At 37.7% G+C, this 27,525-nt stretch overlaps 1 protein-coding gene across 10 annotated transcripts in view; it reads left to right on the top strand.

The window, feature by feature from the left end:
- The window catches only part of ADAM23 (ADAM metallopeptidase domain 23), a 197,685-nt gene that overhangs the window by 67,217 nt on the left and 102,943 nt on the right, over nucleotides 1–27,525 (top strand). For all 10 annotated transcript variants that reach the window (XM_032278479.1, XM_032278481.1, XM_032278485.1 and 7 more), the window contains exons 4-6: nucleotides 13,954–14,017; nucleotides 25,832–25,914; nucleotides 26,978–27,041. In XM_032278479.1, coding sequence (XP_032134370.1) covers nucleotides 13,954–14,017; nucleotides 25,832–25,914; nucleotides 26,978–27,041 — 211 coding nt within the window. The remainder of the gene's footprint in view (nucleotides 1–13,953; nucleotides 14,018–25,831; nucleotides 25,915–26,977; nucleotides 27,042–27,525) is intronic.

Genomic DNA, 27,525 nt, shown 5'->3' with positions numbered 1-27,525 from the left:
TATGTAAAGGAATTTTGTTATCAATCTAATCTATAGAACGAGTGTATCACTTTACATCTTGGTAATTGAGGCATAGTGTTTTAGTTGAGGTACACAGAAATATGTAGAATTAGGAGAAACTTTCAGCAGCTCTTTACAACATATAGGCAATATGAATGGAACTGTTCTTTCAGCACCTTCTGAAAAAGATTGGCCTGAACTCATCCCAGTATGCAATAGCTGATTATTTGACAAAGCATGTATCAAATAGATGAAAATATCAAATAGATGTATATGTTAATAGTCCCCAACTTCCAATTTAGCATAGGTGTATATTTAGGGAAGGAGATGATGACAGTCATACTCATATTCACTCTTTTAGACTTAGAAGTTTACCTAGAGAACCTAGAATCAACCTTCTTGCTTTTTATAAGGGAGAAGACTAGTTTGACAGTATTAGTGACTTCTCTGGGATCTCAGAGATGGTCAGCTCTTAGGTGCCTGTTTAGTTCAGGCATTCCTCTGTGACTGGGGATATGACAGTGAGCACAGTGACAAAAGGCTGGTTAGCACTCCCATAAATGGCACTTATCTGAAAGTCCACACCAGTTGCAAGAATTCTCCTTTCCAAAGGAGCTACAAATGACTGGTAGTTTTTCCAATAAATTCTGTAATTTTCAGAGGTATCTTACCTTGTTATTATTTTTAAATGGCACATAACTTAGAAGTAGGAAAATCCTCTTTGTTAGAGAAATTAGTTGTACTTTAGGTAAATCATGATTTTTTTTTTAAACAATGGAAGGCCCAATGAATAATTTTTTTATGCCATGAAATGTGCTCAGAAGGTGGGCTTATTTGAAAGTAATTTTTCTAAATGGTAATTTAAAAAAAGGTACCATTTTGTATGACAATAATTTTTTACCCACATGAAGAAAGCATTAAAAATTATCTGTTCTCTTCCTCTTCTTGCTAGGTTGTGTTCTTATCTGTCATAGTGGTTTGATATTACTGTAGAAGTATGTTTCTAATTGCTACATTGTGGCAATTACTTAAACATATCTACTATTTGAGAAGAACCAGCCTGGCAAGGTGGCTCATGCTTGTAATACCAGCACTTTGGGAAGCCAAGGAGGGAGGATTGCTTGAGCCCAGGAGTTGGATACCAGCCTGGGCAGGATAGTGAGACTCCCTCTCTCTAAAAAAAAACAAAAAACAAACCTGAGCTGCGCATGGTGGCACACACTTGTGATCCCCAGCTACTCTCAAGGCAAAGGTGAAAGAATTGCTTGAACCTAGGAGATTGAACCTAGGAGATTGACTCACAATAGTGATGAGTCATGATTTTTCCACTGCCTTCTAGCCTGGGTAACAGAGCAAGAGCCCATCTCAAAATAAATAAATGAAAAGGACCAAGATTATCATCTCTAAACATTCCTGTGTTATGTATAAAGGGTACCATGATTGCATAGAATGTTGTTTTCTGTATAGTACAGAGAAATCTAGGGTGACAACTTCAAATGCCTTTTACTTTACAGTGCTGTGCAGACAAGCCCTCGGCCTGTCTCTTGGGGATTTGTTCTACAGAGGCCTCCTGTCTCAGTTCAGCCAGTAGATACTTTCCAGGCTCAGGCTGTGGTGGTGCAGGAGAAATCAAGAGTTTGGGCACAAAGAGAGGAAGGTAGGATGCAAAGAGAGGAAGAGAGCACACAAAAGGCAGTAGTAGTTCTTACTATTCCTTTATGAAATCAGTGTAAAATTGCAAAGTACACATTAACATTTGCATAACAAATTTTAGGACAAACATCTACGATTTACAATGAAAGAATTTAAAGAAATGGCAACATTTAGGTAAAAACCTTTATCTTTGTTAATCGTTTCTTTATTTCTCATCTTCTTATTTTTCCTCTCAGTGTCTTCAGCCGTTAATTGAATGAGTGGAGGACAGTTAAAGCCATAGGTTTTCATATGCGGAGCGGCTGTTCCTCAGTGTCTTTGCTGGTCTCTTGCCGTTCTCTCCTGCTGCTAACATTAATTACTTTGCTGATGGCTCTAATTGACCCAGTAAAAGAATCTTATTTGTGTTCAGCCTTTCCCAGGCCTTGAAGTCTTTGTAGCTTCTGCTTGCTCTCAGCCTTTATAAATAGCCTTCCTAGTTCTGAGTTCTGGTCCTAGAGTTCCCTTTCCTCTGAAAGTCCTACCCCTTGCTTAAGCTTGTGGGTCTGTTCCTAAACCAACCTTTTCAACACTGTTGTCCCATATCACTGATGCCCCAGCTCAACTGGACTTTTAGCTTTTCCCTGAATATGCCTCCTTGCCTTTTCCTGTTTCATGGATTTGTACACACTGGTCCCTGTCTATAGGATCTTGTCTTTCCTGCCCATATTTCCCTGTCCAAATTTTATCATAAAGATTGCTTAAGCCCTGCTTCTTCACTGATGGGTTCCCTGATCATATTAATGGAAATTAATTTTCTCCTTGAGGGCTGCTTGATGCTTTGTTTGTTATTTGTGGGAGTAAGCTAAATGTTAACTTGGCTTATTTTAGCAATGAGATTATACTCACCTTGAGGGTGAGAGTGCATTTTGTTTCTCTTTCTGTCCTCACCTACTCCCACTAGCGGATGTTCAGGGACCATCCCATCTCATTGAGTTTAGGGGACGTAGGGGAAGCCTGGCCAGCTGCGGCTCCCTGCATGGTGGGTGATGATATGAATGTTTGTGGCTCCTGGTCTTTCCTGAACCCGAAACTAGTCACTAATTAAATAATTCTTTATTAAAGGAGCTATGCTTCTTTCCCTTTAAAAATATAGCTTGTATTGTGGTTTCTTCTTAAAATGGCAGTATACATTCGTTGTAAAAATTTTAGGAATTAAAATTAAGCAAAAGAAAGAAAATAAAAACTATTGAAAGTTCTACAGGAAACAGTAGCTCACCGTTATGTTTGGTGTGTATCTTTTCAGACAGTTTTTGATATGTGAATGTATGCATATAAACATACTTCTATAATCAAGCATAGTATTCTTTTATTTTTCTTTTCACTGAATGATGTTGTGAACATCTTTCTAAGTGTCTGAAAGCACATAGAAAGCTACCCTCACCTACATCATGCTGAATTGTTTTTGTCTAGTTATTTCCTCAGGAAACCCTTATGAGTAGAGCTTGTGGATTAAAGGGTGAACATGCTTTCAGGGCTTATGACACCTAGCCAAATTGCCCTCTGCATGCCAGTTTCCTACCTCCTTGCCAGCAGTGGCTACTGTCATTCATTTTTATTTTCTAAAGTGATGGTGGAAAATGATCTCTTTCATTATTTTAATTTACAAGTATTTTATTGCTAGTGCAGCTGTGGGTTGGTATATGATTGATGACCATTAATATTTCTTGTTTTCTTTTTTTCATGAGTTGCATTTTGTACATTCTCAGTGTGTCCTTTGTCTACTTTTCTATTGGGTTGTTTGTTTTTATTTGGTTTAGTTTTTAAGTGCTGCTTCTGTTAAGGATGGTAACCCTTTGTTTTTCATAAATGTTGCAGATGTGTTTTCTTAGTTTGCCTTGAAATTCTGTTTATGGTATTTTTTAAATTATTCATGGAAGTTTAAAAGCTTTTTATAGTCTTATCTATTTTTATCTTTATGACTTCTGGGTTTAATATCCTACTTAAGAGGCCTCTTCTCTTTAATATTCAGCTGTATTTCTATAGTAAACTTATGGCCTTATGTTAAAACATATGTACCTTTAATGCATATATCATTTGTTTGCTATAAAATGCAATTTATAGGTCTTATTTTCCCCAAATGTTTAGTCATTTAATCTAACCATCTTTATTCTTTATTAATTCTCTTCTTTGTAGATTTAACATATCATTATTATTGTATATTACGTTTTTGATATGAACTTGAATCTCTTTTTGGACTTTCTGTTGTGTCCTTTGGGCCACCTGTCTAATTAGGCCAGTGTTCTATACCTTTAGTTACTATAGTAGTAATATAAGGTCTTTTTTGATACTCCTCTTTTTTCAAAAAACGTTTGGGCTAGTCTCAAGCATTTTTTTAAAGACAAATTTTAGAGTCGTTTTATTAAGTTAAAAAACTTCCCAAGATTGTATTCAGAATTATATTAAAACTGTAGAGTAGGCTAAGGGTAATAGACATCTTTATAATATTGAATGTTATAGACAATCAGATAGTACGATTCATTCAGTCATGACTTCTTTTGTTTCTTAGTAAGAGTTTACACATACATATTTCTTCATGTTTATTTAAACCCAAGTTTATTCATAGGTTATATATATGTATATGTATATTCATATACATATATTTCTGTATACATTATGCATATATAAATAAATCCAATTATATTTGTACATATATAAAATTTGTTGTTGTTAGTAGAAACTTTTCCCCCTAGATCATTTTTAGATGTTTTTTATTGGTTGGTACATGTAGAAATGTATTTTGTTTTTGCGTATTTATCTTGTAACCAGCCACCTTACTTAAATCTTATTATTTCTGATAGTTTTTCTGTTGGTTTCTTTTTTATTCTTTTGGCTATTTTATATACACCTAGGAAGAATAGAACACCATATAAACAAATGTGCAGTTTTTCTGTAGAGAATGAAAAGGGAAGAAGGAGCAAATTATTTTCCTAAAATGTGGCAAAAACTGGACTTGGAAGAGAGTAGTTTCTTCTGTACAAGGTTACACAAAGGCAGGGCTGATCATGGATCCTCATCCATTTCCTGCAGTTTCACTATGTGTGATGCTTGCTTTATAATTATATTAATAAATATTGGATATATCAGAAAAGAACCTGGATTAGCAATATTCACCAGCTATATTCGTTATTAGCTTTGAAATTTGTTCATCATAGCATTTCAGTCATGTGCAACTGTGCAGAAGATATGCCTTTTTTATTTGGATCCAGTTTTCCTTGTGTTCAATTTTTTTCGTTTGTTTTATGACATATGGGGGGGTAAAGCTAAATTGTGAGAGGAACCGTGATTCTGTCATAAAGGAATCTCAAAATTACTGGAAACTTGAAGAGACCTGGTAGCCACAACTAGAAATGTGTTATCCACTTCATATGGTCAGGCTTTAAGTTAGGGAGAAGAAATGAAACATCTTTCATTTTTTATGTAATGATTTTTCTTCTGATATCACTCTCCTCACAAGGGAACTCTCACTGGCTTTCATTGGCTGATCAAGCCAGCTGAGTGGGGGCTCTCAGCTCTTACACCACCTCAAGTTCATCCCTATTTCTTTCCTAATTCTTTTCTTTCTCCACTCTACGATTAGCTTGCAGCCCTGCCTATGTTTCTTGTCCTCATTATACTGGGTTTTTCTAAACTTTATTATGGTTAATGGGACCATTACCTGAGATGCAGCAGTACCTACACATTTACATTTCCACTGCAATCTCTCATGTGGTTTAGGAGCTCATTAAATTTCTCTTGTTACCCTAAAGAAAACCTCTACACCCTGTTGATGCAAGGAACATTCTCCGCCTGCAGCTCTGTTCCTATGAAATATGCCCACACTTCCCAGCCCTTGCTGGCATGCCATCTTTGTCTGACTTAACACAAAGCCTCTATGCAACCTATAATTATTTTCACCCACTTAATATATCATTGCTACACGCTTAAATCCCAGCCTCTCCATGTCCTCAATCTTTTAACATAGCTTTAAAGTCTTACTGTATTGTTTATATTCAAAGGAGTTATGTATTTTTTAGCTGAAACAATTTTTGGCATAAAAACTATTTTAGGTGGTATAAGTCTAATTTTTTCTTAAAACTTTAGAAAAGTAATGATTGAAAAATTGTTATACTTTTAAAGTCTTCTGTTTTGAAAAAGAAAAGCAATATAAGAGCAAGCATAATCATACGTTACAAACTTATGTTTATATGCATGTACTGAGTTTAAATTCTGTGCCTGTCTTTATTACCACATACAGTAATTATTTAGTGAATTTAAAATATCCTATGTTTATAAAAGGACAAAACAAAGAAGCTTCTCCCATCCAAGTACTAACCAGGCCCGACCCTGCTTAGCTTCCGAGATCAGACGAGATCGGGCGCGTTCAGGGTGGTATGGCCGTAGACAAAACAAAGAAGCTTCTAATGGAAAGAGGGAGTCAGCATGGTGTTTTACTGTGGCTTCATGGAGCCTTGGGTATAACAATGTCACTATGGTCAAGGCTCCATGAAGTTGAGGGTCTCCAGCAGGACAGCATTGGTTGTTATTAAATGAATGAAATGTGGACCTGGCAGGAAGGGGTGGTAGGAGACTTCCTGGATGAATGTCAGGGCTTATTTGGGTGTGATTAGGGTTCCCAATTCTGAGAAGTTAAGCGCTGTCAAGACGAAGATAATCAGATGACAGATTTTGCATGAGAAATATGGGCATTTGTGGTACTCCTTTTATAGATATCATTTAATTTTTTACTTTGTTTAACTCCTGTTCCAGTCCCAATTTGAACACATATGGAAGTAATTTACATGTTTTACTACTGAGAATTGAATTAGGGTATTTGTGCTACTGTTTACTTAGAAACAAAGACATTGTATGGCAAGGTGCATGGCCAGTCACCATCTGATAAGTTCAGTGTCTTGCAGTGAACGTGATCTCATAGCTTCCTGACTTCCATATCTTACATTGCTGACTCCTCTTCCCCAGATCTACATACTAATGTTACGCACTGAGAGAGAGAGCCTCAGGCACCTACTCAAGGCCTTCCCAAAACAGTGGCTATGTTAGACTGTTTTCACACTGCTAATAAAGACATACTCAAGACTGGGTAATTTATAAAGAAAAAGAGGCTCAGTGGACTCACAGATCCATGTGGCTGGGGAGACCTCACAATCATGGTGAAAGGTGAAAGGCATGTCTTATATGGTGGCATACAAGAGAGAATGCAAGCCAAGTGAAAGAGGTTTCCCCTTATAAAACCATCAGATCTTGTGAGACTTACTCACTTCCATTAGAACAGAATCAGAAAAAAACACCCCCATGATTCAGTTATCTCCCACCGGGGTCCCTCCCACAACCTGTGGGAATTATGGGAGCTATAATTCAAGATGAAATTTGGGTGGGGACACAGCCAAATCATATCAGTGGGCATGTGAAACATGACAGGACCCAAAAGCAACTGGAGGAGAAGACATACTCACAGACTGCTTGCTTACTAGAATCTCAGCTTTTGAGTATTTCCCACCTCGTAGATCAGCCTGACCTTCCATGTAGAACTCGATATGTGTACCTTAAATTTGGCCTTTATGTAGGGTAACCATATGCCCCAGTTTTCCTAGGATAGCCCTTCCTGGTTTATGTATGTATGTTGTCCTGACACAATTACTAATATGCCTCTTTTCATTTCCAGAAATGTCCTAGTTTGGATAATAAATTCTATGGCCATCCGGTTGTTAGGAGTTGGTGCTTGCTACCATTCATCTAGTTTTTTTTACCTAGTTCTGCTAGTGACGGAATGCTGTGGGGGCCTCTAGATTGTTTGAGACAAGCTAGTTCTTAACAACTCACTCAGTTTCCTAGTTAGGAAAAGATTGAGTGCTTAACACAACATTTCAGAGAATATAGATTTTAGAACTAGAAAGGACTTCTGGAGACTGGTAGTTCAACCACTTTTTACAATGAAGTAAACGATTTTAAGTCATATGGAAAAATGGTTTCCTTTGTGGTCCAATGTGTATCTTTTCTAGTAGTTTTCCTCAAAGCCCCAGGCCCAGTTAGCCACGTTGTCTTGTTCTGAACAATTATTTTCTTTGATTAGCTTGCCTCTAAACTTTCCTGACCAGAATTGCTCCAAAGAGAAGCATTTTTTTTTTTTTTCTGGAGACAGAGTCTCGCTTTGTCGCCCAGGCTGGAGTGCAGTGGTGCGATCTCAGCTAACTGCAATGTCCGCCTCCCAGGTTCAAGTAATTCTCCTGCCTCAGCCTCCTGAGTAGGTGGGATTACAGACACCCGCCACCACGCCTGGCTAATTTTTGTATTTTTAGTAGAGACGGGGTTTCACCATGTTGGCCAGGCTGGTCTCAAACTCCTGACCTCATGATCCGCCTGCCTCATCCTCCCAAAGTGCTGGCATTACAGGCATGAGCCACTGCACCAGGCCAGTTCTTTGTTTAAAGTAAGGGGTTCAAGTTATTTTCCAAAAAACTGGGATCTACCCTTCTTGGTTAATAGCTTTCCTAGGTACTAAGGAATCTTGGTATCTAACTTTTTCAGTTATTAGAATCCTTGGCTTCTCCATATGGAACTTCCCTGTAATTGAAGATATAAAATTTTGGAAGTTTTGATCACATGGCTATTTATGTGTCTACTTATATTAGAGACATGAATCTTGGCCGAGTGCTTTGGGAGGCTGATGCAGGTGGATCACAAGGTCAGGTGATTGAGACCATCCTGGCCAATGTGGTGAAATCCTGTCTCTACTGAAAATACAAAAAAATTGGCTGGGTGTGGTGGTGCATGCCTGTAGTCCCAGCTGCTTGGGAGGCTGAGGCAGGAGAATTGCTTGAACCAGGGAGACAGAGATTGCAGTGAGCCGAGATCGCACCACTGCACTCCAGCTTGGTGACAGAGTGAGACTCTGTCTCAAAACAAAACAAAACATCCATGTCCCTACAAAGGACACAAACTCATCGTTTTTGATGGCTGCATAAAATCCATCGTGTATATATGCCACATTTTCCCTGTCCAGTCTATCACCAATGGGCATTTGGGTTGGTTCCAGGTCTTTGCTATTGTAAACAGTGCTCCAGTGAACATTCGTGTGCACGTGTCCTTATAGTAGACCATCATTCTCAGCAAACTGACAGAAGAGCAGAAGATCAAACACCGCATGTTCTCACTCATAGGTGGGTGTTGAACAATGAGAACACATGGACACAGGGAGGGGAGCACTACACACTGGGGTCAGTTGGGGGGCAATAGGGGAGGGACAGTGGGGGGGTGGGGAGTTGGGGAGAGATAGCAAGGGGAGAGATGCCAGATGTAGGTGATGGGGAGGAAGGCAGCCAATCACATTGCCACGTATGTACCTATGCAATAATCTTGCATGTTCTTCACATGTACCCCCAAACCTAAAATGCAATAAAATGGAAACAAAACAAAACAAAAGAAACGTGAATCTGATACTTAAGGATTCCAACAAATACACACACACACACACACACACACACACACACACACACACACACGTCTGTACACAAACACACAAAACCTTCCTGAAGTAAATCTCTTTTTGTGAATTTTCAGTTCCTAAATATAATAGCAGTTCTGCTTGTATATTTGCTGATGATTGTGAAATTCTTTGAGTATAAATTTCTAAAAGTTTTTTTGTGATAAATCCTGCAATCAGCAATCAGGATAGTTTAGACAATATTTCAGTGACAAACATAAAATCTGAGACTTTAACACTGTAAAATGTTGTCTCTTCCCTGCACTGTGGTCCAGTGCAATTTGGGTAGCTCTTTTAGGCAGTTCTTCTTCAAATCATGATGGAAGGGTCTAGGCTGCATTCATATTTCAGTTATGCCATCTGGAGCATGTGGCTTCCAGGCTTGCCATGGAAGAGAAAGCCTAGGTAATCCTGCAGGGATTTTAGTGGTCACACTAGAGGGGCAGACATCACTTCCTTCATCTCTTATTAGCCAAGATCCGTTTTCTTGGCCCTAACCTAACTGCTGGAGAAGCTACAATGTGGTCTTATCATGCCAGGAAGGGAAAAATGAAATAGCATTTGGCGGATACACAGCATTATTTCTGCCACAGTTCCCTCCATTGACCTGATTCTTGGCTCATTTTTCATGTTTCAATAGCTTTATATTCTCCTGCTCTTACATGTTCTTCATATTTTGAGTAAAATCATATTTAGTCTGATTCTAGAGTTTCTAGAGGTTTTACAACTTTGGTGGTGCAGATTCACCATGAAGGTGCAGAGCGAGTGGGTTCAAGAGTTTCCTTGTTCTAGTTCTTCCACTCTCTTTCACTGGCTTTGAACTTCCATCCTGTGTTTATCCATTTACTTATAAAGGTCACTCTCTTTCAACAGATAATCTGCATAAGAAGCATGGGAGTAGCCACAGAATATAGCTTTTCTGTAGCTTTGGTGATTGAAAAAAATGTTTATTTTAGAACTTAGGACATTCGGAGTTTGCCCACAAGTTATTAGCATCTTCAGAACCAAACATCCAATTGGCTGATCAACAAAGTAAAATGCCAGTTTATGTTTGGGTCCACAATTGCTAAATCAATGAGTATTAGCATTTCAGAACATTCTGATTCCAATAGGAAATTGTATTAGGACTACAGAGAGCAGAGGTGGAGGAAAGGACAACTCATCTTCAGGGAGATGGAGGGGTAGATTACCTTTTCCTTCTCTGCTGGGTGGGGCAGGAGACACACCACTGCACAATCAACTATTCAGTTCTTCCTTTTCAGTGTTTCTTGTCCATCATCAAGAATTACATTTCAATATTGTTTCAAGACTTTTATAATTAATTAGGTTACATTTCAGTTGACATAATTCACTCTGAAGGAGATTACAAAATAATGTTTTTGAGTGAGGTGCTCAGTCTTGCACATTTGTGCTGATTTTGCTTAGTTTCAATTCAAGAGTTGCATTCTTCATCCGTTTTCCAAGCCGATATAGCAGGTGTTGGTAGATGTTTGCTTACTCAGCACATATTGATTAAGGCCCTATGCATTAGGCATTATACCAAGTGCTAGGGATACTGTGATGAGCCGAAGAATTAGTTTCAAGGGAGGCTGGCTGTGGTCAGACAGAAGGAAAGGATGGAGTAAATGGGGACGTGTGCTATTTATAGGAAGTAGAAGAGTGGACTGGCGCAGTGAGGAGGGGCCTATGGTGGTGTATTTGTCTCAGTGTTTGCCTTAGACCTCCTGAAAAGTAGCTGTTTTTCTTCTTTAAGATTCTAAAATGCCAGAGATACTAGAAATAGGTATGTGCATGAGAAAAAGAGACCCTTAAAAAGAGGGAAATAGGATAATTAAAGTGACCTTTATCAGATTTGGGAATTCATGATTAGAAAGCAGTTCTCTGCTAATTACAGACAAAATTAAAATAACATTGTTTCCAACTCTTCGACATGCCTCAATGATTGTGTGGTTGAAAATGTTGAAAATAATGAATTAACTGTAGAGAGTCACAGTTAGAAGGCAGTTAGGGAGACCTCTCTGCCTCCTGGTGTTGCAGAAGCTTTCTGCAGAAGAATGGTACCATCACCAGCTCTCTCTATGTATATCACAGTGCTGGTAGCCAGTTGACTTAATTAGCAGTGAAAGAACTTTCTGCACCCTGTCAGATATTCCCCAAGTATACAGAATTCAGTAATTATCATTAGTTTTACTATCTGAGATTTTTAAAAGAAAATGAGTAGACTCCCAGATATATAAGACTTACAAAGAGACTTGGACCCTCACACAATAATAGCGGGAGACTTCAACATCAATATTAGATAGATCAATGAGACAGAATGTTAACATCGATAACCAGGACTTGAACTCAGATCTGGAACAAGTAGACTTAAATAACATTCATAGAACTCTCCACTTTAAATACACAAAATGTACACTCTTATCAGTACTATATCACACGTATTTACAGGTTTAAATGAAATATTGGTTGGCTGCTTGTTAATTATTCTCTTCCCTCATTTTTTTTATGTCTCTATTATTAAACACAATTACAGGCATACCCAGTTTTAGACTGCATTCTAGCCCGGGCAATAAAGCAACACCCCTGTTCTCTCTCCCTCTTCCTCTTCCTCTTTCTTCCTTTCCTTTATTCTTTTTCTTTTTTTTTTTTTTATTCTTTTTCTTTCTTTCTCTCGTTCAAAAAAAAAAAAAGAAAATGAGTAGACATACCACAATTTAGTTTCAAGTGTAGAATTATCCTTCAATACACATTTGATTTGTGATTTTAATGGGAAACATGTCTAAAGTTTAAGCATTGGCTTCCTTTCTGTGTTGGAAAGGTTGTCCTTCAGGACACACAGGAAACTATGCTCGACGTACCCAGGAGGCCTCCAGTTACTCTGTTGACTGATGCTCAGCATCCCTTTGAAGTGCTGTTCACTGGATCATTTTTAGAATGCATCAGACGCAGGTCTCAGAATGATGCAAAATCATTGAGTCCTCCCATTCTTCAGTTAAAGAAGTAGTGTCACAGTTTCCTACCAAGAAAACCTACTATGAGGCATAATTATAGGAAATCAGAATAGCAGAGTAGGGCAGAAGCTGAGGAATGTTCTGCTTCAGCCTTTTGTTTTACATAAAAAGAAATAAAGATCCAAGTTTAGGGCATACACCTGGCTCAGATGGGCCCTACTCCTGTCCTTCAGTTCCCATTAGGGTATACACCTGGCTCAGAGTGGGACCTATAGCTCTGATATACCATTATAGTCCTTATTAACAGTACCTGTGCCATAGTAAGTGGTAAATGCGAGTTATCGCTTGTCATTATTCCTAGTGATAGAGCCCAAACAGGAACCTAGATGCCCTAACAATCCAGAGCTCTTCCGGAGGCTCATATTTTATATTTCCACATTGTATAGGGAGAAATATGTTTTAAGAGTTAAAATAAAGATAGTGACAGCCACAATACCTATTAATATGTACCTACTCAGCATAGTCAGTACTCTGTACTAAGTACTAGGCTAAATACTGCATTTCTTAGCCCAGTACTGCATAGTCTGAGCTAAGTACTGTATATTCATGATTTTTTAAAATCCTCACAGGGTTCTATGAGATTCACAGTCTTGAGCATCTCCATCTGACATACAAACTGGGGAAATCTCCCAGGGTCACATGATTAATAAGGCACTGAACTAGGTTTTAAACCTTGTTCAAAGACTTTCTTAACCTTTATTTTATTATTTATTTTAAATTTATTTTTCTTTCTTTCTTTTTCGTTCAGAGACAGGGTCTTTTTCTGTCACCCATGCTAGAGTGCAGTGATGCAATAATAGCTCACTGCAGCCTCAACCTTCTGGTCTTAAGCAATCCTCCCGCCTCAGGCTCCCTGGTAGCTGGGACCACGGGTGCATGCCACCACACCTAGCTAATGTTTTCAATTTTTTTAGATATGGGGGTCTTGCTATGTTGCCAGGCTGGTTCTCAAACCCCTGGCCTCAAACAGTCCTTTGCCATGGCCTTCCAAGGTACTGGAATTATAGGTGTGAGCCACCGTGCCTGACCCCTTACCCTTTCTTTTATACCAGGAATTGGCAAACTATTGCACACAAGCAATATTTGGCTATTCCTAACTTGTACAGTCTGCAAGTTAAGAATGTTTTAAGTATTTTTTAATGGTTGAAAAAAATTAAAAGAAGGGTAACATTCTGTGACACATAAAAATTATGTGAAATTCCAATTTTAGTGTCCATACAGTTTTATTGGAATATAGCCATGCTCATTTGTTTACATATTGCCCATAGCTGTTTTTGCAATATAATGGTTGAGCTCAGTAGTTGTAGTGAAGACTGCATGGGCTGCAAAACCTAAAATATCTATTCTCTGGCCTTTATAGAAAACACTTGGTGGTCTTTGTTTTATGCTATTCCTTGGTGATTACATTTTATGACATTCCAATTGTTTAGGGTGTAATTGTGGATTTTTTATAGGATCTGTCTCCTCATGTTCCTTGCCTTTTGGTTTGTTCCATATCAATTAACATATCAATCAGATTCTGAATAGTGTGTGTAAAAAGAGTTCAGCCTTAGATTGTGTCTTGTCTTTTTTTTTCCATAGACTGGCGAGTGATTTGTTCCTGGATACTGTGTGAGACTCTTAATGATAGCCTGTTTTTGTTTTTGTACTAACCATGGACTGCAGCTATTTGTGGTCTGCATGCATCTCACGTTCCTTTATTGAGCTGATTGTTTTTAAATCTCCAAGTGTCTTAGATGCAGAAATCACTCTATTTTCTTTCCTTTGTAGTGGTTTGTTGTCTTCTGATTATGTGGAGATTCACTACGAAAATGGGAAACCACAGTACTCTAAGGTACGGTTACCGGCGTCGGCAAGTCCTGTAGTATAAGTGTACTTATAGAGTTGATCAGTGCACACTGCATTGTTTTGCTGTCTCAGTAAAATCACCTGTGCTCTTTTACAATGATACTGTTTTTAATGAGGAGAAATTTATTAAAATGTGCAAATGTTTGAGGTAACATTAGGTATTCAGGACAGATGATACTGTTTTTAGTGAGGAGAAATTTATTAAAATGTACAAATGTTTGAGATAACATTAGATATTCAAGACAATAAGGAAATGTTTATTGTTTTGATTATAGATACAGTACCTTTTGTGATAGTATAAAGAGCTATACGGTTCCAAATCAGCACCTCAAAGTAGTCAATAAAGAAGGACCAGGCTCATGGCCATCAATCTGGATTGGGCTGTTAGAATGACTCTTGAGTGCAAATGACATTGCTGCCCAAGAAGGGCAGAGGACAGGTGGGGGATGTGAGATTTAGGCAGTACTTTTTCTCTAGCCTTCACAACACTTCTATGAGGTGGATGTTATTATTCCTGCTCTACTAAGGAAGAAATTAAGGGAGAGGGAAAATAAGCCTGCTTAAGGCCACTGAGCATTGAATATGAGGGTACTTGGGTATCTGGTTCCTTCATTTGGACATGAACTTTCTTTTCTTCAGGGAGAATTAATAAAGAGGAAGTGGATTAGGATTAAAGCAAGAGAGGGATTATTTGTATATAAGAAACAGTGATCTCCATCAGTCAGGGTGAAGATCCCCAGAATGGCTACAGAAAGAAACTCTGACTTAGGGAGTCAACAAGTGCCACTGAACCTAGCAGTGTCCTCAGTGTCCTGGCTACCGGGGGCACAGGAAAGGAAACAAAGTGGGGAAACATCACTAGATTTGTTGTTTGTTTTTTTTCCTAGATTTCTAACACATGTCAGCCTGAAAACAGCACCTTTCCCATGTGTGGACTTGTGCAGCATAGGTAACTGAGATTTTCAGTCTGATGGCTTCTCAGCAAATATTTATAGGTGTCCTTAATTATAAATACACCAGGAGGCCCTGGCATTTCTCAGGCTTTATAACATTCCAGTTCACAAGTGGGCACATTTGTAATTGGACGTGTTTTCCAGCTTTTGAGTTTTGTGCCACAGATTAAGAACTTAACATGTATCGTTCTTATTAGTTGTCAGTACTTGCATTAGGTTGCATTTGGGTGCTGTTGAATCTCCTTAAAAGTTAATGCTGTGGAAAGTGAGCAAAAAAGCTAAATCAAGTGTGGGAATGAGCTTCCTGGCATTTGTACAAACTGAAGCTTCTGTCAGCTGTGCCAGGAGCACTGCGGATGCTGAATCATGAGCTTGGAGTAGACGAGATTGCAGGGAACTTTATAGACTCAGCAAATGAGCCACCTTTGCAGGACACAGAAACCTGATCCAAACTTCTCACTAACGCACTCAGTTACTTTTATTTTTTCTTTTTATAAGAAACAGAATAGCTAATTGGCCTCCAGAGGTCATTTGAGGTCCCAAAAGGAGGCCTTATCATTAATAAGACACTCCAAATCTGTTATCAGTTGTAACTAAAACTTAAAATAAAAGATATTTCAACTCTAGCAAAAGAAATTGTGTTTACTGCAGTTTGTTTCTGTGTTCACTGCTTTTCTCTCATTCAACAGCTCATATACCCAAACTTATGTGCTTCATAGATAATGAATTAACAGTCTCTTTTTTATATGTCTATATTTATATACATCAAGAAAATCCAAGATGATGTGGTACACACTATTTTGTATCAGGATTTAAAAAATGTAATGAATCTTAAAATATTTTAGCATGTATTAAGCAATCTTCTAAACCTTTAATTTTTAAAAACTTCATAGTATTATTTCTAATTCATTTGTTATAATTTGTTTAAAAATGCCATGGTGATAGACATTTTGACTGTTTCCTATCTTTCACTATATGAATAACTTCAAGGAAAGGACTTCCAGATACATTTTGAATACATCCTTTATAATTGCTTCAGGATTAAGTCTGAGAAAGGAATTTTCTGGGTCAAAGAGTTGGTACAATTTTTTTACACTCTCGAATATATTAACAGTTTTTCTTTCTGAAAGTTTGTATAAATTCATACTCTTACAACCATTACATACATATGTACATACACACACACACACACACACACACACACACACATATATGTATGTGTGTATATATATATATATTTTAAAGCATTTTTAAATAAACTTCGTGAAGATTGTCTTTTATGCTGTTTCAGAAAATCTTTGTACAGGGTACCAGAAAAGGAAATTAATATGTAAGAATGGCTAGGTTAAATGTATTTTCACATATAATGCAGCCTTTTTCCCCCCAAAATCTCAAACTATTTAGACAAAAGTACATGCACACGGTGTACACACACACACATAGACATACAATAATATCCACATAACTAAAGAACAGTCTATTTGGCTGTGGAGTTAAATATGAATGTGGACATGACATTGACAGTATCCCAGGAATTAGTTGCAACCATACTTTGAAAAGAGGATTGTCTAGGTTTTCCCATTTCACCACTACCAAGCCCCTCCCTCATTCCTGTTTCTCACTAAGAAAAGATTAATGTCTTGGCTTTCACTTTTATTGCATGGAAGTGGGTTAAAAGTGCATCTTTCCATGTGAAGTAAATTTAGGAGCTGGAGAGGTCAAAAAGAAGCATGTAATATAAATGCTAGGTATCAGTCCATGGATAAGGAAGAACTTTTGTTCTGCACTTGATGGAGCAATAGCTTTTGTTTAAGTTCCTGCCAGTGCTTTGTGCATAATATATAATAAAACTATTTGGTTGATTTTTTTTTTACTACTTTAAAAAGTAATTTATTTACTTTTTATGTTTAAACAAATTTATTGGAATGTAACATATATCATAAAGCATAAAAACAATGTAATTGTTTTTAGTGTATCTACAGAATTGTGCATCAACATAATGTAATTTTAGAATATTTTTATTGCCCTGTAAAGAAACCACACCACCTATTACCTATTAACAGTTGCTCCCTAATCTCTCTTTCACAAGCCATAGATAATCACTAATCTATTAATACTTCCTATCTCAATAGATTTTCCTATTCTGAACATAATTGAAATCATATAATAGGTGGGCCTTTGTGATTCGTTGCCTTTTTTGTCCCAAGCTTTAATGAGATATAATTGAAAAAATAGAAATTGCATATATTTAAGGTATATAACTTAAATTGTATATATAGGAATTATATGTATTATACAAAACGTTGTGTTGATATATTTATACATTGTGAAGTGGTCACTACACTCAAGCTAATGAACACACCCATCACCTCACATAGTTATCTTTTTTTTGTAGTGAGAACATTTAAGATCCACCCTCTTAGCATATTTCAAGTACTGTATATAATACAGTATTGTTAACTGCAGTCACCATGCTGTCCATTAGATCTCCAGAACGCATTTGTTTTGTGTAACGGAAGCTTTGTATCCTTTGACCAACATGTCATTTCCCCTTCCCTTCAGTTCCTGGCCACCACCATTCTGCTCTCTGCTGCTATGAGTTAGATTATTTTAGATTGGACATGTAAGTGAGATCATTCAGTATTTGTCTTTCTGTGCCTGGTTTATTACACTTAACATAATGTCCCTCAGGTAGATCCATGTTGTCACCAATGGCAGTATTTTCTTCTTTTTTTAAGGCTGCATAATATTCCTTTATACTATGTTTTCTTTATTCATTCATCTGTCAATAGACACTTGGACTGTTTTGATATCTTGGCTATTGTGAATAATGCTTGCAGCTATCATTATCTCTTTGACAGTGATATTTTATTTCCTTTCTATTTTTAGTTCTCTGAGGAACCTCCATACTGTTTTCCATAATGGCTGCCCGAATTTAAGTTCTCACCAACAGTTTACAGGGATTCCCTTTCCTCCGCCTCCTCCCCAACACTTGTTATCTTTTGTTCTTTTGATAATAGCCATCCTAACAAGTGTGAGGTGCTAGCTCATTATGAGTTGATTAGTGAGGTTGAGCACCTCTTCATGTACCTGTTGGCCATTTGTATGTCTGTGTCTTCTTTTGAGGTATATCTGTTCAAGTCCATTGCCCATTTTTAATGAGGTTGTTTGTTTTCTTGCTGTTGAGTTGTTTGGTTTCCTTATATACTTTGTACTTTAAGTCCTCATCAGATGTATACTTTGCAAATATTTTCTCCCATTTTGTAGGTCTCTGCAATCTGTTGATTGTTTCTTTTGCCGTGCAGAAGTTTTTTAGTTTGATGTAGTCCTACTTGTCTATTTGTGCTTCTGTTGCCATGCTTTTTACCATGACCAAAAAACTGTGGCCAGGACCAGTGTCAAAAGCTTTATTTGTTGACCAACTTTATTTGTTGTTACTTTACTTGTTGACCAACTTTATTTGTTGTTACTTTATTTGGTGACCAACTTTGCTGATGAGCCTATTTAAAATAAGTTGGTTTTAGCTTTTCAGTTCTTATAAAAGAATAAACATCAATATAACACTCTGAAGGTACTTTTCAAAAGTAACATATTTCTGTTGTCTTTTTTTGGTGAGCTGTTAATACATATTTGTCAATCTTACTAATACTTTGATTTCTCTTCTGCTTATAAAAGGAACTACTTCCTGACCAGCAGCATTTGATGAATAGATAGATGAAGTGCCCCCATCCCAACTTCCCTCTACCTTTTTACTGTCATTCTTAGGTGGGGAAAGTGTCTTTTCCTAGGTCTATTTTCTCACCCTGGATTCTTCTTATTCCCTTGCTCATTTTTGCTCAGGGAAGGAAGAGCAGCTTGACTGCTGGGAAAGTATGTCTGTGTGGCCAGTTCCTCCCTCCTTTTTTTTTTTCTTTGTAGAATCCACCCTCCAATAGGAAGAGCATGCTCTTTCCACCTTTCTCCTCTCCAAATTGTGCTGTGGCCACCCTCGTGTGTGTGTGTGTGTGTGTGTGTGTGTGTGTGTGTGTGTGTGTGTGTGTGTGTGGCAGAAGTTAGGTTGTCCCACGTTGTCTCTGGCTGGGTGAGTAAGACTAGCTAACTCATGGGTGCAGCATTAGCAGGCCTATTAGATTCTCAACTAATCCTATCTTCCAGTATAGAGCTATAATAAATGAAGGTGACATTCTGATGTTTCAATTCTATGTCACTCTCTCATTTAAACTTGGGTGTGTACCAATTCATACCCACTAGGATGGCTATAATAAAAATGATGGAGAGTAACAAGTGCTGTTGAGATTGTGGAGAAATTAGAACCCTCATACACAGCTCGTGGGAATGTAAAATGTTGTGTGGCTGCTTGGAAGAACAGTGTGGCAGTTCCTCAAAAAGTTCAGCAAATAGTTACCATATCACCCAGCAGTTCTACTCCTAGGCATATACCCAAGTGAATTAAACACATATGTCTACAAAGAAACTTGTACCTAAATGTTCATAGCGTTATTCATAGCAGCCAAAAGGTGGAAACACCCTAAATGTCCTTCAATTGATGAAGGAATAAAGGAAATATGGCATTTTCACCTAGTGGAATTTCTATTCAACCAGAAAAGGAATGAAGTACTGATAAATACTACACCATAGATAAATCTTATAAGCATTATGCTAAGTAAAATAAGCCATAAAGATAGGAGCACATATTATATGATTCTGTTTATTTGAAATGTCCAGAATAGGCAAATTCATAGGAACTGAAAGTAGGTTCATGGTTACCAGGGCCTGGTGGAGTGGAGGGGAGCAAAAATGGGGAATGATTGCTAATGAGTATAGGACTTATTTCTGAGTTGATGAGACTTTTCTGGCTAGATAGTGGGAATACCATATTCACAGAGTTGTAAATTCACAGAATTGTAAAAAAAACAACACTGAATTGTATACTTAAAAAAGGGAAACTTTATGGTTTGTGAATTATATCTAAACAACAACAACAACAATAACAACAACAACAAAAACCCAGCTGGGGAATAAGAGTTTACTTACCTACCCTCTTCATCAAACAAGAATCCTTTAAGATTGGCTTTGTAACACATGCTCATGAATAAGCCATTCTGTTCATTCATTAAACAAATATGTTTTTACTAGTATAGCATAATGTCCTTCAGGTCACCCATGTTTGGCAAATGCCAGGATCTCCTTTTTTAAGGCCGGACGCTATTCCATTATGTGTGTGTGTGTGTGTGTGTGTGTGTGTGTGTGTGTGTGTGTGTTGAAATAAGCCAGGCACTGAAAGAAAAATATTCTGTGACCTCATTTATGTGTGGAATCTTAAAAAGTCAAATATATATTTAGGCTGGTGCAAAAGCAATTGAAGTTTTTGCCATCTAAAGTAATGTCAAAATCCACAATTACTTTTGCACCAACCTAAGAGAAACAGAGAGAACAGTGGTTACCATGGGCAGGAGGTAGAGGGGTGGGAGTGGAGTGGTGGGATGGGGAGATTTAAGTCAGATGGTACAAAGTTGCAGTTATATAGGCTGCAACTCTAAAGATGGAATGTATAGCATGAGGGCTATGGTCATTCGTATTGTATGATGGGAATTTGCTAAGAAAGTAGATTTTAGGTGCTCACACCATACGCTTACACAAAAGGTAATTGTGAGGTAGAAACACAACATGTTAATTTGATTGACTATAGTAATAATTTCACTATGTATATCAAAATATCATGTTGTATATTTTAGATATACACAACTTTTTTTTTGAGTTGGAGACTCGCTCTGTCATTCAGGCTGGAGTACAGTGGTACAGTCTTAGCTCACTGCAACCTCCTTTTCCTGGGTTCAAGTGATTCTCCCATCTGAGCCTCTAAAGTATCTGGGATTACAGGTATGTGCCACCACACCCAGCTAATTTTTGTATTTTTATTAGAGACAGGATTTCGCCATGTTGGCCAGGCTGGTCTTGAACTCCTGACCTCAAGTGATTCACCCATCTTAGCCTCCCAAAGTACTGGAATTACAGGCGTGAGCCACCGCTCCCAGCCTGATATAGACAACTTTGAAAAAACAGAAAAGGAAAACACACACACACACACACACACACACACACACACACACACACACACTGATTTAGCTCTTACTGTGACTTAGTCTAGGTCATAGTTCCTGTTCTAGGTACTAGATATGTATCAGTGAACCAAACAGATAAAGATCCCTGCCCTTGTGGGTCTTTGTGTTCTTGTCTCACTTTTATTCTTTTCTTTATCATTATAACCACATCACCCTTTTAGAATGTTCTTTGTGCTTTCCTTATCAAATCATCATCACAGCTCAGGTCAAGCTTGCTTCTAAGAGTGAAGGTTTTGTGGCAGGAGGGCATGGATCATGGTCGAGTGCAGTGGGTCTCTGTGCACGTGGCTCCTGGCTGGGAGGTAGGGTTGATGCAGAGTGGAGGAGATTAGAGGAGTAAGTGTTCTGAAGACCCTGTCAAGTGTATGAGTAAGAGAGGGTGGGCTCTGCAGAAGCCCATCAGAGTCCCACCAAGGTGCTGTATTGGAGACAGGGGTATTTTCAGACACACAAGTCTGTCTTCCCTTTTCTGAGTTTTTCCCCCCTTCTTTCTACTTCTTTTCCTTTATTTTCCTCATTACCTCTTCCTTTAGTAAATATTTTAATGATTTTTTCAGACTATTTTTTAAATCTATTTTCCCTTCTTTTTTACTGCCTCTTAGCTTGCCGTAATTGGGTTTAAAAATTCATGTTTGTATGCTTTGTTTCTAATCAAAAAGTTAGATAACTTACAGTTTGTGTTTCCACTCCTATACTAAAAATGACTCTTTTACTTCTGTATACACCAGAACTTTTTCCCTAGTCTTTGAATTAATAGCCAGTTCTTAAAAACAGTTTCTTACCACTTCATAAATAACAATTTAAGCAATAACAAGGAAAACAGAACTATCCACACTAAATCACTTAAATTAGATCCAGGATTATCAGTTATTTGAATTTTGAGTATAAAGTTGAAATTATTATTAATCATTCAAAATATTGCCCTTCCTGGCAACATTCGGAGTACATTATAAAATGTGGAAGGACCATGGTAACCGGTTAACAAGATACCCCCAAGGAATCAAGATAGCAGACCACAGTAGCTCCTCACAAAACTATTTTAAGTTTGAATAGTGTAATTTATATGAACTATTGAAAATTTACATAGCATTGGTACAGCCAAACTGTTCTAATACTTTTTAATTAAACTACTGCAAGAACATTTTCCTCCATTAAATTTAATGAAAGTAAATAATTAAACAAATTAATAATTTGTGTGTTTGGGTTGCAAGTTCCCCAATTGTCCAATATTATTTTTTTCATTTCCTTATTCTATAGTACTCAAAGTCAGGTACACACGTCCAATTATAGGTATCTTCTTTCTGTTTCTCATTTGTTATCAGCTCATTGATTTTTAAAATAGTTTAGCATATCCTAGTAGTTGATAAGCTTGAAGTATTTGAAGATATGTGTATGGAATACTCAGAATCAATATATATAGTGTCATAGTTTTATTATTATATTCCGAACCTCGATATCATAATATGCATATTTTCTAGTTAAGGCCTGTGTAGTTTCCTTTCAAATGTTTATCCAGATTTTCAGGAATAGATTGAAAATATCAGTGCATGGTCGTGATGAATGTCCAGGTTTTTGGGAGTTTCATAAGCAATAAAGAACTGGCTGATGGAACTTTACTATGCAGATGAAATAATTACACAAACACAAAGGTGGGGCGATTTTAAAACCAAATTGAAACTATTGGTTCTATTTCCACTGAAGTGAGTAGAATCCAACATTTCCTGTTATCATTATCATTATTATATTTTGTAGAGGCGGGATTTCACTACATTGCCCAGGCTGGTCTCAAACTCCTCCTGGGCTTAAGCAATCCTTCCTCCTCAGCCTCCCAAAGTACTAGGATTATAGGCATGAGCCATCATGCCTGTCCAGTTCCTGTTATTAGATTAGTAATACCAGGGAACCAGGTATCTTTCCCCTTACAAGTTGTTATCACTAGAGTCACAGGGTCATTATCCGCAGCCATTTCTGGTTAGGATGTGTTTAAAAAGATGAACAAGGCTTCAGTGTGTCAGTGTATGAAGAGCAACCTGGTAGGTTTCAATGAGATTCTGAGCTTGGAGACCTTCTGGAGCAGAATTATTATTTGAGCATGATCTGGCTTGTGGAGTGTTCAGCTGTGCGCAAGTAGCAGGCTAAGAAAGGTAGGGAGCATGCTAGGATTTTTAATTTCCTGTTTCCACTTATCAGATGCTCCATTTTTGTTAAATTTTATTAACTGACAGTTTTGGATCTGAAAATGCTGATGTCTGTAGGGATGGACAGAGACTTGTGTCATGGGCTGAACTGAGCTCTTTTTGGTTCTGATTGCTGCCATTTGACAGGTCACAGGTCTGTGACCCACTCCTGGGTGGTCAGGGCCAGCCCTCTTTAATTGTCTGAGGTCTTCCTAACTGGAGAAAGAAATATGGACTTGAGAATCTGAAGATGTGGGAATCAATTTGTTATTTTGTTATTTTTAGAAGACCCTTTGGCACTTTGTGTTTGTCCCTCTATGGGTACATGGAGACAACAGTCACTGTGAGGTAATTGTTGTTGAAGATGGCTAGATCCCTGGGTGGAAGGCACCCCTGAAGCTGACTGTGCAGTCATGATGGTCAATGCCCTCTAGAAGTGGGCTCCCTGCACTGGCCCACCACTGTTATGCTTGGCGCCCAGGAGGGATTGCTCCTTCTCTCTCAAGATTTATTTTATATGAAATAAGGTGTTACTTTGCAGTGGTCTGAAGTGTTACCGCATAATATTTTTCCATAATACTTTTTAAAAACTTGCTATAAATTTAGTAATAAAAGCTCAGAAGATCTTCTCATACTACTGGTACTAATACTAAACTGGAAGCTGCCAATTTGTTTATAATGCTTAATGTAACTACACAGTTTAGCTATTAAAACTTTCTTATGATGATAAACATCAGAGATTGGATGCCACCTGCCGCCTCATTTAAGGTTCAAAAAATACAGTGATGCAAGGCCAGGCACAGTGGCACATTCCTATAATCCCAGCTACTCAGGAGGCTGCACAAGAATTGCTTGAACCTGGAGGTGGAGGTTGCAGTGAGCTGAGATCATGCCACTGCCCCTAGCTTGGGTGACAGAGTGACACTGTCTTAAAAAAAAAAGGAAGAAAAGAAAAGCAGCCCTTTACTGTACACACACACACACACACACACACACACACACACACACATACACACACACACACCCATATATGTGTATATATATATATATATATATATATATATATATATATATATACACAATTGATCCTTGAACTGCACAGGTCCCCTTATATATAGATTTTTTTCAACCAAACACAGTATTGGTGGGATACAAAACCTGTGTATGTGGAGGGCTGTCTTTTCCCGTATGTGAGTTCCACAGGGCCAACTGTGAGACTTCAATATGTGCAGATTTGGGAATATGTAGGGGTTCTAGAACCAATCCCTGACTGTATAAATATATATTTATCTCTGTTTTCGCCCAACAACACACCTAAATAACAGGGGATAAAAAAGGACATGAACCCACCAAGACAAAGACAGGATAAGAGAAAAAAAGTAGGTGAGACATAGTCATAAAATTTCCGGAGATGGAAAGTGAATGAGGGGTGACTTTTAGCTTTGAGCTTTTCATGCTCTGCTAAGTTTGTTTGGGGGAAAACCAAGAAGAAACAAGTCAACTTACATCACTTATCCCAGAAAGGCAGAAATGAAAGCATCTGAAAAACAAAAAGTTGGTTGAAAGTAGATGTAGAGTAGTTAAGTCCCCAATTTACTGCATACCCCATGCAGCCAGATAGCCACATAGGAACTCAGGGACTTCCTTAGTCTGGTAGGAGCTCATGTGCAGAGTACACCTAAACAATGAATATTTAACTAAAACTGGTGATATGCATTAGAATGTATTGGGGGTGAGAGGGGTTTTCAAGATTCTGTATTAGGAAAGTAATTTCTAAAATGGAATCAGTCAGAACATAGAAGTATAAACATTCAAAATATGTAAGCAAACACCAGAAGAAACAGCTTAAACAGTTAAAAATGGTTGCCTTGGAGGTAGAGGTGAAAGAGGGACAAAGGAAACAGCTGTGTGTGTTTTTTTAAACTTGTAGTTATGATTTGACTTTGAAAACTACATTTATATGTTGTTTCTAAAATGTTTTTTAAGTTAATTTTCAAAGGTAAGAAAACAAGATTTTGTATAGTTTTCCATAAAAAATGATTATAAACAACACTTTTGGAGTCTCTCCTCAGTCAAGTGGAAGTCCTTATTCCATAACAACATCTGAAATACCTATACTCCTGTAATACATACTTAAGAAACGTGGGGGAATGGATGCAGCAAACCACCATGGCACGTGTATACCTATGTTACAAACCTGCACGTTCTGCACATGTACCCCAGAATTTAAAGTATAAATAAATAAATAAATAAAATGTACAACGAAAAAATTTTTTTAAAGGAATGTATGTTTTACTAGTTACATTGGTGTCATTCTTTTTTAAAGCCTTTTCTCCTTCATTCAATTTAATACACACATGCTTGTTATAGAAAAGTTGAAAAATTGCCCAGTCTTATTTGCAACTTCATTTAGGAGGAGTTTCTAGGGTTATTAATACAGTGCACATATATGCCCCTCCTTGCATTTCTTTTTGCTTTATGGAAGCACCCAAATAATTAATCACGATGCATAAAATACAACCAGTCAATTAAACCTTCTGCTTTCCAGGGCGGAGAGCACTGTTACTACCATGGAAGCATCAGAGGCGTCAAGGACTCCAAGGTGGCTCTGTCAACCTGCAATGGACTTCAGTAAGTGGGAATCTCATTGGTGTTTTATTCGTTTACCCTCTTCAGTTTCTCTTTTATGGACATATATTTTAGTGACTCTTCTGTGCCAGTGCTGTGTTACGGACTGCCTATGGAGTGGTGCACAAGGAGGGCAATGTCCCTGTTTTCTTGAACACTTAGTGTTTGCAGGAGATGCAGAGATTAACCGAATGATTACATAGATGAATGTTTAATTACCATTGTGCTAAGAGCTGTAGAGGGGAAGGACAGGAGCTTGTGGAATGGCAATACTAGTCCAGGAAGGTTTCCCAGAGGTGTATTCCAGAGGACATATCAGTTAGACCTACAGCTAGACTTGAATCAGTTGGCTGTAGATCTAAGAAACTTAGACCTAACAGTAAGTTGGAGTTAGCCAGGTAAGGGTGGGTGACAAAGAGCAGAGTTTGCACATTGACCAGGGGTGGGCTCTAACAAAATCGTGTGTTGGTACCTTTTAGACCTGAACACAGTAGCACCTCATATAAAGATTTAGTTTTAGCCATGTGATGACAAAGAATCTTGAAACTTTTTGCATTTTTAAAAAAAAACCTTACTTCTCTGAAAATTAAATGTAATTTGCATACCACAGAGTCATACTGCTTGATGGCAATTCAGAATTTACAAGCATAAAGATACCTCTGTTTGCTTCTTCAGAGCCAGATAGTTTTAGATTATTCTTATATGTAAAGGACCTGTTTTCTTACAGACGATACTGAATTTACATAACTAGAAATTTGTATAGTTGAACATGGTTCTGGAATATTAACTTTAGAGACTGCCACTGAGTGAATAGTCTTATCCCAGAGTAATTTTCTAATCTATGTGTTGAATTTCAAACATTAGTTATAGCCTCCATGGTGCCTAGTAGAGTGCTGGGGCCACAGTGGGACTCCATGCAGATATGTGTATTGCATTTGAGACCATGTAAAGGGATTTGTTCAGTTATACTCTTTATTTTGAAGACACAATAATGAAGCTCACTTGCTGTTTCTTGCCATTTACTGTGTTTGTTTATTCCCTCCTTGTGTGGTTTCTTTTGTGCTAGTGGCATGTTTGAAGATGATACCTTCGTGTATATGATAGAACCACTGGAGCTGGTTCATGATGAGGTGAGTTTATGCCATCAGATGCGTGATAGTGTTCTTCTTTAGCAGCATCTTTGCCTTGAGCAGAAAAGAGAAAAGAATGTAGATTTCAAAGTGCATTTGAACATGTTGCCTTATTTCAAACTTAGAATGGTATCCTGAGTTTTGAAGTTTAAGTTGCACATGCCAGGCCCACGTACTAGTAAGGGATCGTAAGAAGCATCAAACATAGGTTTTCTGAAGCAAATCCTAGTCCTTCCCAGTCTATGAAAAGAGCAGAGAGGATATTTTGGTTTTTTACTAGCCAGCCTCTTTAGTTTAAACTAGCTTTCATAAAAGTCATTATACAAAAAAGATACTTGCAGACACATTTATAGGAGTGCAACTTGCAATTGCAAAAATATGGAACCTGCCCAAATGCCCATCAGTCAATGAGTAGATAAAGAAAATACGAGCTATAAACACACACACACACACACACACACACACACACACACACACACACACA

This window comes from Sapajus apella, unplaced genomic scaffold, assembly GCF_009761245.1.
Source record: "Sapajus apella isolate SASKATOON/1434 unplaced genomic scaffold, GSC_monkey_1.0 scaffold10, whole genome shotgun sequence".
Lineage (NCBI taxonomy): Eukaryota > Metazoa > Chordata > Mammalia > Primates > Cebidae > Sapajus > Sapajus apella.
The sequence above is the reverse complement of the archived record's forward strand: the minus strand, read 5'-3'. Positions and strand labels throughout refer to the sequence as shown.